Genomic DNA, 14,683 nt, shown 5'->3' with positions numbered 1-14,683 from the left:
AGAAAGTAAGATACTGACACACATGGACACACAAATACCCACACACACCTCTACAAATATATATAGAGAGAAGTAAATGGGGTAAAAAGCTATCCACAACATTTTCACCTTGTCTCTGTCATATGGTTCTGAGGAGATTTTTTTTACACAACAGTAATATTTACACAACAAGATTTGCTTGGAAGAACAGGTTTACTTCGACAACTCTTTCTCAGTCTCTCTTTCTCTTTCGCTCACCCACACACGCCTACAGACAGCCTGGTTTTACTTCTTTCTTTTGCATACAGCTTTGCAGTGTGGGGTCATTTCTCTGCAGACCACATCTGCCTACCTCCTTACATCTTTGTTTTCTTATCTTCGTCACTGAGGACTACACATGCAAAATAAAAGAATAAAAAATCTCCCAAATACCCTTAAATATCACTGGTATGATGTATAATGCATTCTAGATGTTTTTGGGGATAAAAATGTTTTCCTTTACTTCCCAGAATGCCTTTCAACAACCCCAAAAGAACAGATGTGAGCTTGCTACCTTTAGTCTGAGATGGGAGTGTGGTTGAGTCATTTTTGTTGGTGATTTTGATGGCTATGATGTCGTCTGCACCTCTTACACAAATCGCATTTCTCGTGATTGCATTGTATTCTGCCTCCTCTGCTTTTGATTTTCTCTGATCGTCGATTGTCGGTGCAAAATGGAGACTGTAGAGGGAAGATAGCTTTTGGACTCTGAGCGATGCCAAAAAACTATACTGGTTGTTTCTGTTCTTTAAGACCATTGGATGTCCTTAAGGTGATGTCATGTTTTCTACATAAAGCCAATCAATAACAGGAGTACAAAAATATTCCAGAGAGACAAACTGACACAGAAATGTAGCATAGGGCAGCATCTGTTACAATTACTGACAAATCTGTCGATTTTTTTAGTTAGTTGTTTTGCCTATAAAATGTCAGAAATTAGTGAAAGATGTTCATGTCATGCTCCTAGTGTCAGAAGTGACATCTGCAAATTGTGTGTTGTCCAACCAACAGTCTGACCTAAATGTATTCAATCTACAATTACTGAGAAAAGCAGAGCATTTCGGAAATGAAATCAGCAAACAATTGGCATTTCTGCTTGCTAAAAGGCTTTAATCAATTAATAGAAAACCGAAATTGATTTTTTTTTCAGTTCTGTCATTTTCAGTGTGCCACACAGTGTGTTAGAACTCAACAGTGGTGGTGTTTTTCGGGAGAGATTTTTGACAAAGGATGGAAAGGCGAAGAGAACCACTTTTCCGATTACAAGGCAACAGCACAGGAAAGAGAAAGAAGGCGAGAACAGAGATGGAAGAAAGGGATACATAGAAGGCAAGAAAAGAGGAGTGCAGTGAAGTGGGAATGGATGGATGGAGAGCGGTCAGTGAAGGCAGAAAGGGCAGTGCAAGTTGAGCGACCTGCTGTCTGTACACAGGCTGCATTAATGCATGTAAAGATCATGCATGAATGTGTGCATTTAATCATACAACACACACAAGTCACAGTGACTTTTTCCCCCGCTAGTGCTGTCAGGAGCCCGCTGCGCTGGTTTAAGACCAGAGCGCCACCCCATGGCTGCTGCAGGAAGTGTAGACTCTCTGAAAACAGCAGGGATGTTTGAAGTGAGAATTTTTCTCCTTTCAATTTGAAAAACTCTGAACATGAGTCAAATCCAAATCAATAATCAACTTCTCTGTGCATTTTTGGTATGTTTTAGCCAGCTGTATGGGAGAGAGAAATGACATTAGATTCAACATGATTCACCTACGTAGGAGGAATGTACTCTGTATGGACCAGAGACGAGCGGGGAAGACAGCTGGAGAGGGGGAGAGGTGTGTTGTTGTAAGTGATTCAGAAGGAACGGAGGAGAGAGAGAGGGAGAGAGAAATGAGGAGGGGGGAGTGTATTAAAAAGGGTGAAAGAGACAGGGGAGTGAGTCTGAGCACACAGCAGCTGATTGGTACAGGTATATCAGTGTGTGAGCATTGATTGGCCTCTCTTTAGATAGTAGCGGTGACACCTGTACGTGTGTGTGTTTATTGATCGGTACCTCTGCCCACGGTGGTGTGAGTGCGTATCGAGCGGACTCTCTCCTCACGGTGGTATCAGTGTGTACGTATCGATCTTTTCCTCAGGGACAGGTGTGTGTGTGTGTGTGTGTGTGTGTGTGTGTGTGTGTGAGTGCGTGTGTATGTGTGTGTCAGTGTCTCTGGGGGTGCCTGTGAAAAACAGTCAGTGACCTTTTTGTTCACCGCAGAAATTAAGCCGTTTTAACTGCTCTTCTTAAAGTCCATTTAGTATCCCTCTTTCTCACCTCACTGCCCTTTTTTCTCCCCTTCATTTAGTATGTTTTATACCTTTTTGTCTCACCGTCTTTCTCTAGAAGGGTCTTTGCTGTATGCTCAATTCACACGTGTCTTTGTTAGCCCAAGGTTAGGACGTTTTGCCCCTTAAAATCCTCTTCTTTTCAGAAAAGAAAATACATTTACATTTCTTTAGAAAAAAATAATACAAATGACTTTCTAACAAAGTAGGCCTCTGGAGTTTGTCCATGTCAAATTAAAGCTGGTAATGCATTATGTGCTTAAAAATGTTAAAATATTTAGTTTAATTCAAATGAATTATTTCTTTTTTTCCACTTTGTTGGCTGAACTAAATAATTGTTTGTTGGACACATGCAAATAGTCATTTAATATTACAACTTAAATCCTTTACAATGCCAATGTGGTGTGTAACCTGAACATACTTATCCTAAAATTCTAAGATAATGAAACTTGAAAATAAGTCGAAAAGCTTGAGCAAACCTCTCTGGCCCAGTATTATATCTATTTTTACTTTGTTTCATTTTAAAGGATGTTCACCAAAAACTCGTTTGAAGGACACATCAGTGTTATATTTAAGTTTTTTTTGTGTGACATTGTTCGTCACTGAAAATTAAATTCTTAAATTTATTTCCTCAGATACACATTTGATGTTCAGAGTGTTAATGAAAATACCATTTTAAGGATCAACACCAAACGTGTCCTTGAATCAGAGCATGGTATCTGCACCATGCTGTTGATATTTTTCAGATTTAAGTTAACAGAGAAGAGAAACCATTTTTATGTTTTGTTTTTTTAAAGGTTGAACTTGTATTTTATATGTTGAAATTGTGTATTTGAATCATATCGTCTACCTTCACATTAGGGTTAGAAATTGGTTGTTGTATTTCTTCAGTGACATATTACGTAGACAAATATTTATTGCATTATGGGATGATGTTGCATACAAGGAACTGAAAAACCATGTGTGTATTCACAGACATAATATTAGTCATAATGTAATTGTTAAATGTTGAGCTCTTTGTAGAGACGAGACGATGTGTCGGGTACAATGCGTTCCAGGTTCATTGTTTGCCTCACTGACTCAATATTGCAGGACAAGACATGCTACAAAAAAGTAGCTTCATGTCCACATCTGGTGTCGTTTGAACTAGATCTAACTGGCTGTCTCTCACATTGAAAAACTACCAGTGCTTTAAGCTGCAGCTGAAAATGCTGGTCCTCCCCATCGACCCAGTCAGGTCTTTTAGCACAAAGCAAGCTCCTTCTCTGGATACATTTCAAAAATGTTTTCTCTCTACAGACTTACATAAGAAGGAATTGTTCCCAACTTTTTTTGTGTTAAATATAAGCTAATACTGATGACAGAGAGCATGTTTTCCCGACCTTAACCAGTCTCACTTGAGCAGTTGAAAACGGCCACAGGTGAGGTTGTTGTAGGACCTTCTCGGCATGCTGTGTTAGAGCACCCTTCAGTGGTCAAACAGAGAACTGCACTCTGATCACTCGGTGAAGAAAGGAAGTTCTTAAATAGATCTGCAGAAACTGTACATCTGCAGGATGCTTGTACAGTTTGTTAGCTGCTACAGTCTCATACTAAAGTTGTTAGTTTTTGAGTTGATTTGAAGATGTTTCATCCTGTCCCTCTTCAGAATGACAGCAGTAGTGTTCTTTCTGACAAGTGACAGATTAAAGTGGCTGCAGGTCTGGATATAAAGTGATGTGCTACTTGTATAAATCAGACATCAGGAGGCATATGTGCATTCAGAATTCTTTCATATTTGCTTTGAGACAATTATTCTCACAAAAAGACAAAGTAATACCTTCACACTGCTGTCTTATACTCAACATTTCTTTCACGCTACATGGACATGATAATATGTCAATCACAAATGGTCTCTAGGTCAAAACCAGCCCATTAAGAATAAAAGAAAATTTGGAAATAGGACATCAGCGTGTGAGTATTTCATTTTCTACCAGGAAAAATGAAATTGCTGTGCAGTCATACCGATATTACAACCCAGATGTAAAAAAAAAAAAAAAATGTTGGCATTGTATGTTTCTGCAAACCACAAATACATTGCATTTGCACATTATGATGTAGCAGATATATTGAAGCTTCTTTTGAATGCTGGTATTAATGTGTGGTTAGTTTAAGGCACAAACCCCTTGGTTATGGTTAGGAAAAGATCATGTTTTGGCTTATAATACCTGTTTTTTTGCGGCACAATCCCTGCTGAAAAAGCAGCAATGGGTAACTAAAAAACACCCAAGTTTTGTGGCTAAAAATCTGCTGGAAACATGGCGATGACTTGTTGGGAAAAAAACAGATTTTTTTGTTTGTTGGTCTCCAACAGTGGTCTGCAGCTTATCGCATCATCCACCATCCCCTCCACCTCCCGATGATGTCAGAAGTCAGCTCACATACTATACCACTTAAGAAACATTGACATGATTTGTAGAAACGTGAAATACTAATATTCTCTTGGGGTGACTGGGCTTAATAATGTCCAAAAAGGAGACAAAAAACAAAATAGTCAACAAACACACAATATATAAACAGCAACAATAGCAAAATGACACAATGAATATAGCAGTAACAGAACAGGAGGTGAAAATGTAACTTTGTAGTCACAGTATGCTGTTAAAGGAGACAAAATACAGAAATCGACAGGATTGTTATAAAACTTTAATATTAAAGTTTGTCATTAAGGCAGTCTGTGCTGACTGATACATCTTTGTAGAGACCCACACTAATACAAGTTAAGGCTTATTCACATCTCCACTCATTTTTTTCCTGACTAAACCTCACATAATAGTTAAAGCTCACAAATGACCCATAATTCAAATAATAATGAGCATTAAATCATTTCTTCTGTTCTTTCTGCTGAACTTGAAATCACAGGTTTAAGTTTCGACCTTTATTCCACGTCTCGTTCTGTCCTTTCCTCTGTCTGGCTGACCTCTTTTTTTTTTTTTTTTTTTTTTTTTCATTCCTCGTACAAGAATGGGCTCAATTCAAACAGCGCTTTGTAAAAAAAATCCTTTAAATCCACATCTATTCATTGAGCTGTTTTTGCTGTCTCATCATTGTACAGTACAGACTCTCCAGTCTTCTCACCTCCGCCATGTCAAAAGGCCCTCGACTCTTTATTCTCCCTCAGACTGAGACACTGACAGCACAGGAGGCAGGCCAGGGTACATTTGTAAAAGGACATGGCTTTTGTGTGTTTTCTATCTACTTCTATTAATAACGACCAGACATGAGGCTAAAGGAGGTCCAGCAGGTTTAAGTCTTTTGGGTGGTGCAGGTCATGAAGGAGAAGTGTATTTGCAGAGCTTGGTGCTTAGTGACACTGTATTGATTTACATACACTTATTTTTTACATAGACTTTTTGTACTCTCACATACAGCTCAGAAACACTCAGTTCAGTTCATTCTTTAATGTCTCACATGGGAAATTTGGCTTGTTGCAAGATGTAAATACAGCCTTAGAAAAGAGAACAAAAGAAAAAAACAAGCTGTTTTAGTAACTTTTTGATAACCGATTAAAAATGCCAAACAATTACTGGCATCAGCTCCTTAGAGGAATTTTTTTAGGTAGTTTTTAGACATGACCCTATTTCCCATGTTTTTGTGTGTAAACGATTAATGGGAACAACAGTTTTTGAAATTGGTCCATTATTGAGCGAGAGGGCTGCAGTTGGCAGCTGCAAAACAGGCTGCCATGTAATCTTCAGAGTTACGTCCACTGAAAGAGCTTTTTTCGCCACTGACAGGCTTCGATTGTTTTTATTGTTTTATTGATTGTTTCTGACAACATTATGGAAAGAATTCATACAAAGAAATAAAACGCTTTCCTTTACCTTTCACTTGATCTGGTCTATTTGTTATTGCGTCTAACAAGTCTTGCTCAGGGAGAAGTCCTGTTCTGAAGTCTGACAAGTTGAGCTGTTGCAGAAAGACAATATTAAACAGACTAGATCAAGTGAAAGATTAAGAAAAATATTTTATGTCTTCGTTCGAATCCTTTCCATGCTGTTGTCAAACACCTTATAATCAGTGATTGAATGATCCATTTTATGCTCTGTTTGGAGTATTATGTCCTGATTATGTATGTCATATAACTTTAATGTTTTGTTTTTTGTTGTTTGCTTTTTTCTTTTTTTTTTGTTGTCTTTTGTCATTGTTGCCTGTTTTTGTCAATTTGTTGTTGTTTAATTATCCTGTTCATTTTGTTTTATGTTAAATATCTGGCTTATTGTGCTTATATTGTATTTTATTTGTTGAGGACCCCCTTAAAATGATATGTTATATTTCAAGGGATTATTCCTAATAAAAAAATTCCATCTTTCAATGAAAATCGGAGCCTGTCAGTGACAAAAACAAGCACTTATGGTGGACGTAGTTTGACTGTTTGCCTTTGCGCTGAAGATTACATTGCAGCCTCATTGCAGTCTCCATTAGTCACTTACACACGAAAACATGAGAAAAAAATAGAAAAAAAATAATCGAAGTTTCCTTTTAAATGTTTTTTTTTTTTTTCTGAGTTCCATATAATTGTAAACTGAATATCTTGTTTTGAAACGGTTGATTGGACAAAACACACAATTCTGCCTGTATTTGCTTAGGAAGACTGGGACACTTCATTTGGGGAGTTTTAGTACAGGTGTCTTCACACACACTACAGAATGTACATGCAAAGGCACAGGAATGTACACACAAATGTACACACACATGCTCACACACTCACTCACACACACAGGTGCGGTGTTATCAGAGGTCTTGCAGGCTTTGCAGGTCTTTGTGCCTTTCTGCTTAGCTGGATGGTGTCGATTTTTGGGTGTGTGCATGTGTGTGTGTGTGTCTGGAAGTGTGTGTTTGTGTGTAATTTGTTGGCTGAGATGTAAAATCAGGGTTTAACATCCTGACCAGGGCATAAAAGTCCATCTGTATATAGTATATTTAAATCCCTGTCTCTCATGTACATATGTGTGGTCTCTGTCTAATTGCTGGGAATAAAGTGAATAACACATTTCCATAAACACACTGCCTCACACTGGCAACAATAGAAAGAAGCCTCTGAACTCAGCAGTGAGTGCTAAGAATAGAAATCGAATAAGTTGCGTCTAGATTTGAATAGATTAGCTTGTATCCTCTGTTCCGCCTTCCACGGTGTGACCAGATTACCTCCAGTCGCTGCCCCAAAAGGGGGGTTTTCTCCAGAGGTGGCAGCCCACTGCCGTTCAAACCCCTGCATCACATTATCATTACATTCCAGGAGCATTTTCTCTCTCTGAAGAGAAAATCGGGACTCCTACTGATTGTCTTCAGACTGATTGACTGACTGACGGGACGAGATAGGACGAGCCTCTGGGAATTACACTGCGTGTGAGTGCGAGTCCTCACAGGGCGCAGGGTTAGGGCTTTGGTCTGAGTCTTTGTGAACTGGCAGACACAAAGGGGGCAGGAATCACATCTGGTTATTTTGAGGACCCCCCCCTCCTCTCCTCCTCCTCCTCCTCTTCTGCTCCCTCCTCTATAGCCTCCCTAACTGCATACATGCACACCTCAACCTTAAAGAGTCTCCTAAGAATGATTGATTTTCTCATTTGTTCACAAGTGAAGGTTAACACTATACTTTTTTTTTACCATTTTAAACATTGCACAAAATTCCCACATGTAGAATACATAGATTAGTGGTGCTGTAGTTAATTTTCTATGCTCCTTGAAAAGATGTTCACCTTATAGCCATTTCACAACTGTCTAATTAACCCTCCCTGTTAACCTAATATGTACATACTGACATGATGCACACACAAACGCACCACAAGGGTCTGTTTGTTTTGGTATGAGCCCAGTAATCTTGTGTTGTGTTGTGAGGCTGTTTTCTATGATAAAGCATGCAGAGTTGGTCCCCTGTGGGTCCAGTAACATATGCAAACCTCTCCCCATTGCTGCAATAACATATGCAAAACAGCGCCGCTGGCCCCGGCCCCCACGCTCCCACTACCCGTTACTGTTCAGGTCCCACCCCCTCTCCTCTTACACACACACACACACACACACACACACACACACACACACACACACACACACAAGCACAAGCCTGTTTGCTTCTCGGATTGTGTGTGTGTGTGTGTGTTCCTTCAGATTGTAGTCTGTAACAGTCTGAGCTTTGTGTTGGCCGAAGGATTATCACAGCTTTGCCACCAGCAGCTAAGGCAAGGAGCAGAGGAGAGCGGGGCTTAGAGAGACACAGTGTATGTGTCGGGACAACTGTGGGAAAACACGGTTGTGTGTATGTGTGTGTGTTTGACAGAGAGAGAGCGCACGCTCATGTGTCTGTGTGTGCATGCATGAGAGGCTACGGATGGCTGGTTGTCTGTGTCCATGTAGTGAAGCCCTTAGGACCTTCTCAAACACCCTCCCATACACACACTCAGACTCACACACATCCTAAACCGTCAGTCCTCTTCCAGCTTCAGTCGCCCCTTTTGTCTGACTGGCAAAGTGTCTCCGAACAGTTCCAGAAGCTCTTCATGTCATATCAGCAGGAAGTGGATCAGACTCAGATCTCTCCTGCTGTCTCTGCATTCAGAGGAGCACTAGTTAAACACAGAGAGACATTTTTAATGCAGCCTCCAATGCTGAGAGTTGTTGGTCAAGCAAGTTTATGAATGGAGAGGTTAGCTCCTTTTGGGAAAGCAGGAAACATGTAGCCGTAAGTAATCAATTTTATTAGATTACATTTTATTTAATTCCTGTCATAAACAGCATTCACATAACACAAAAACATGGATGCCTTTAGGACTGGGTATTGGTACTTGATACTTTTTAAGGCATCAACTGAAATAACCCAGTACAAAGTAGTATCTAAACATCTCCAGTCAAGTGATACCTACATTTGATTCTTTTTGCGCGGGGGGGTCTGATCCCGGACCATCCAGACTCCCTGCTGGATCAGCAAACCTTCTGTGGCTGCCATCTCTGGAGCCGTTCCCCTCCCAGTGTCAGCTTAACGTCTGCCTGGTGTGTTTTGACATTGAAACGAAAAGCTAAACAAAGAGGCATTCTTTGCATGAGGACAGCTATGTATTCTCCTTCCGTTTTTCACAGCTGTCATCACTTAAACAACCGCAGGCGCATTTGACTGAAAGTTGCCAATTAAGATGGTTTCTTGTTAATCTGAAACAGTGCTTAGCATGATCTTAAATAGCAGCGGCAGCTAGCATCCAACATCGAGTCGTTTAAAGTTCCCAACCCTCAACTCTGTTGTTACACCCCTTAATAACTGGTAGGTAACATTAGCTGTATGATGCTAACTGTTAGCCCTGCCACTGTTTGTCACTGTCCCCAGCACAGAGCTCACACTCCTGCAGCAGCTGCTACAACCCATACTGTCTGTAGTGTAGTAAAGTCGAGCGCAGTGTATCAACAGAGTTGGCAATTCAGCGTGCCGAGATGCCACCAAAACATTTGAAAGTATGGCTACTACACGGCACTCCATTCACACGATAGGTATCGAATGGAGAGCTCTATTGGTATTACTATCACTTCAATGGTACTGATATTGGTACTGGTAATGTAAATTACCCTACATGCAGTGTCCAGCAATTTCTGAAACTCCAAAATTGACTATCCAACATTCACATGCACTTCACCCAGAGATTGGCGAGCTGTGTGGATGTGAGGAAGTGAGCAGGGTTTGAACTCCTAAGCTGTCCTGTTTTCATTGTGCTTCTGTCACTTTTGTGTCAGGTAAGTGCAGCACTATGAATTCCTTCCAGGAAAGACTGTCTGAAGCGTCAGCCTTTATCTCTTTATATGAACAATTATCACATCTCGCCCCTCTCTTTTATGGACACTTCACCCCACCTTTCAAGTGTGGTCATTGAAACAGCTATAAACACTATTGCCTCAGACGTGTTTGGACATTACATCATAAGAACTAGTTGCAAACATAATCTAGCTTTAAGACATGGGACATTAGAGATAATGACTACCAATATAAGAACAGAAGCATTACTGGTCTACAAACCACTGGCTGCTCTCCAGCAACAGTATAGGTAATAATAAAAGTGAGATCAAGCCAGACAATTATCAACTCACATCTACTATGTTGAATATTTACTTACACCTTCCAAATTTTGTGAGCTGAGTTTTCGCCACAGGATTTCACTCTGTAAGACATCCACTGAGAATCAGCTGAAAGCCGAATGACCAGTCAGCAGGTCATTCAGATGTTCACATGACTCATTACGCTACAGAGCTCCTTAATGGTGTCAGTAACAGACCAAGTAATTGTTTTGCAAGTCTTAAGTCTTTGAATTTTAGTCCCAAGTCAAGACTGACAAGTCCCAAGTAAAATCCCAAGTCCTAAAACTTGAGTTTAGAGTCTTTAACATACTGCCACCTTTGGTTGAAGGTGGCAGTGCTGTTTGGGCTGAGAAAGCCATGTGTAAGTAAAGTAAAGGAGGTTATTGGGTTGGTGCAGGGAGGGGAGCAGTGAGACCTGGCATTAGGGGAGTGTCTCTGGGACGCTAGAGATCACTGTCTAGCCTCCTGGAGGTGTCGTGGGACCAACTAGACGAAACACTGATGAAAGTAGGTTCCCACCCGATGACCCCAAAGACATGCTAGTTATCACTGCTCATAGGTTTGTATAGTTAAGCCTTGCCATATTAGCTTATCCTTTCTCTAGAGCACAAACTTCTTGTGTTTATTTGAACGTTAACTCTAAAGTCATAATGTGCTCTTCACCAAATGTTATGCCACAATAGAGTATAACATAACAAATTTGTAGTGAATAAATAGTGAATGCTTTTTAGAATTTGTTTTTATTTAATTAAAAAAAATCTTAAAAAGTGACTTGACTGTTAAGCTATTGTTAGCTAAACATTAGCTTGCTAACTACGTATGCTAATATAAGCCTTGAGTTATCATTCTTTATGCAACTTCAAATGCTGAACAAAGTTGGAAGTTATTGAGTCTTGCTGTAATTTTTGACCTGCATGGTTTACAAACTGCAGTTCATTTTTTTGTTGACTATGTGTAATATTGTATGCTAATAAAATGATCTTTGGTATCATTCTGTCCAACTGGCACTTAGTTCTTCATGGTTCTCTCCTGTATCTTGATTTAATGTTGCGGGACTGGTTCAAACAAAGTGAACTTTGAGAATTTAGTGCCGATCTTGCTGGGAATTATTAGCTTTAACATTAGTTGATTCAAGAAAATAACATCCATGAATTGATTTGTGGCACAGTTTTTAAAGCTCAAGCACTTGCAAAGCACTTTTAAGGCTCAAGTCCCAATGAAGTCGAGTTGCAAGTCTTTTGATTTTGTCAAGTTGAGTCTTAAGAATCTGTGACTCGTGTCTAACTGGAGTTCAAGTCTTGTGACTTGAGTCCACACCTTGGGTCAACAACTGTTTAAATCAGGTCCTGTAAATATACAGTAAAAATATTCAGAAACTGATTTTGGTGAGTATTTAAGGAGAAACAGTTTGCTTTAAAAAAAAAAAAAATCAGAATCAACAGAAACGGTTCATATTGATGCATGACCCAAAAAAGGAAATGCTTATTGAGCATTACCATCATAATATTGAGTGAACCACAATTAGCACGTTGGATTTGTCAGGCTTGTTTGCTTTCCTTTGTGACCCTACAATGTTACCTCTGCCTTTTAGACGAATAGTAGTCGAGAGAGAGTCGAAGCTAAACCTCAAAGATAAAGTGTATTTTCAGAACTATCCAAAAATATGCCTGTGTCATATTGACTTTCACTGCACAGCCAGACTCTCTAGGACTCTTCTTCAAACCCCTGAGAAGTAAAGAGAAAGACACCAAACTGATATGATCCCCCAGGCCCTGGCCCTCTTAGCAATTTAGATGCCCCGATAGGAAGCGCTGGATGAAAACAGAGAGCGGGAATGAGAGAGGGATGAAGGTTCATCCACTTAATTAATATTGTATGAGGCAGACAACTCCTCACACGCACACGCATGCAGATGCACATTCACGCCATTTTAGACAACTATCACAGGTTGATGGGAGAATAGGAGGGGATTTCATTTCTTCCGCCCCCCCCCCCCCCCCCCCCCTCGTGCTTTCATTCATTCTGTCTATGTGCTGGATCAGAGTATGTGGAGATAACACAAGCCCAAGGTCAGGGAGGGAGAGACAGAGGGAGACCTACAGCCAATTTACATGAAAGATGAATGGGAAGAGGGGCAGGAAGGGTGGAGGTCGGGGGGGGGGGGGCTTGAGACGGGGACTGTGATCTCCTTAGGGTGCGCGTGTGTGTGTGTGTGTGTGTGTGTGTGTGTGTGCACTCGCAAGAGGTCTCTGATCTCCTGGCCTTTGTGATGGAGATGGGCCCGGCCGGCCTGACCCGATAATGACGCGACGCTCTAATAGCATTCATCCTTTCTGCTGCAAAACTACTCAAGCGGAAAAGAGAGAGAGGGAGAGGGGGGAAAAAACAAGTGTGAGGGGTAGATGTGGGGATGGAGGGGTGTGTAAGGAGGAGAGAGGGAGGCAGGAGGAAGGGAGAGGGGAAGAAAAGGAGGGGAGGTTAGCTAAGCTATGTTTAAGAAATGACGTGGGGCACAAATCATTTGTAATCTCGGAATCAGGGTTGAGAGAGAAAGGAGGGGGCACCTTAGATGAGTGTGAAGCTGTGTGCATGCATGCCTGTGTGTGTGTGTGTGTGTGTGTGTGTGTGTGTAACATTAGCAGTAAATGCACTGTGCCAGTGTCTCCTCTCTCTCTCTTTATCAGTGTATATTTGCTGTGGGCGCTGGAGCATGGAAGGCTTTCAGAACACTGGCCCATAGGGGACGGGACCCTGTGTCCAACACACGCACACAGACATGCGCACACACACACACAAACACACACACACACACGGTTACTTATCATACAGGGTCATTACAGGCCTCTAACTATAGCCCCAGTAATCACTGGTTTATATCAGCACCCATATTCACCGTACAATACACAGCAGCTCGTATCAATAGAGAGCATGGGAATGAGAGGAGGGAGAATGGGAGACAAATGGAACGTTAAACCACCACATTTTTTTATAGAGAGAAAATGATTTGGTTTCCTCTTAACAAGCTCCTTTCATTTCCTCTGTCTGTGCTTAGACTAAGTCAGGTCCTCCTGTAAAGCAGCGGAAAGAAGACCGGGGTCGAAGCCCAGCCTACTGCTACAACTGCTCCAGGAAAGAACACTTTGGCCACGTGAGTAACTCTCACTGTCTTATTGTTATTTTACTGCCTGTGCTGAAAGACTGTATTCAGTATGATGAGAAAAAATGCCACAACGTTTGAGTTAAGTCTTGAATTCCGGTATGAAAATACTTTCGGCAAATACTTAACAATTCAACTTTGACAATTTTACATCACACGAAAAATCCCACTTTTAGTCAAAATCAGGATTTTTGAAAGATTAGGAAAAATGCTTACATTCTGTTTATTAAATGTCCTCTATATGAAATGTTTTTGTTACACTGCATATGTGTGTATATCCTCTTTGACTTTCTACTTATTACTTATCACAGACATAAAATTCTTAATTGTGCTCATTGTAGTTCCTGAGATTCAAAACTCACTTTTTAAACACACGGTTTGACCAATTTTGAAGATTTTCTCCAGATTTGTGATAGGCAAGTGAACACTTTCACCAAAGGAAATTTAAAATTTCAGTTGTGTGCACAAATGGGTAAATTTCTTGTGGTGCTATTTACCGTTTAGCATCCTTCTCATTGCCAAAATAAAGCCCAGAATGATAAGGTTCGCCTTGTTTTTGCATGATAAGAGGGCTGTTTGAAGCAATTTATGTGTTTCATATCCAGTTTCTTCAGGTTTGCTCATCAGGCTTGTATTCTAGAGATTTGCCATGCAGTGAGATTTTAACTTTTGCACTGTGCAGTGCGTAAGAAAATGTTAAAATCCTGCACACTGTCAGAAATTATTTTATTAGACATTTTGGTCATGGACCTTTGTCAGACATCAATCTTTGCCACCACATGGTTTCATCTTCCTCAGACGTCTATAGAGTGTGCATTAGTTTAACACTTCAACTCCTGTAATAATTAAACTGGTTAAATTATTTCCGAAATCTGTGACCTGTTGGCCTTGGGATTAAAAACACTGACCATCGGCCGAGGATCTTTCTTGCATACCATCCCTCCTCCCTCCCTCTCTCCCCCTATTTCTTGTCTCCTGTCTATCATCACTACCAAAAAAAAGACAAATATGCCCAAAAATATTATAAAAGTTTCAAGACAAAGTTAGCTCCATTGGTGTTGATCACAATTAAGGATAGACCGATACATT

The 14,683-nt window shown here is 40.5% G+C and overlaps 1 protein-coding gene across 1 annotated transcript in view; it reads left to right on the top strand.

The window, feature by feature from the left end:
* zcchc7 (zinc finger, CCHC domain containing 7) overlaps positions 1–14,683 on the top strand; it is a 59,074-nt gene that overhangs the window by 42,203 nt on the left and 2,188 nt on the right. The window contains 1 exon segment of the mRNA XM_033624926.2: positions 13,490–13,585. Within this exon segment, the coding sequence (XP_033480817.2) occupies positions 13,490–13,585 (96 nt within the window).

Source organism: Epinephelus lanceolatus, chromosome 3, assembly GCF_041903045.1.
Source record: "Epinephelus lanceolatus isolate andai-2023 chromosome 3, ASM4190304v1, whole genome shotgun sequence".
NCBI classification, from domain to species: Eukaryota; Metazoa; Chordata; class Actinopteri; order Perciformes; family Serranidae; genus Epinephelus; species Epinephelus lanceolatus.
This window is presented reverse-complemented; position numbering and strand designations above follow the sequence as displayed.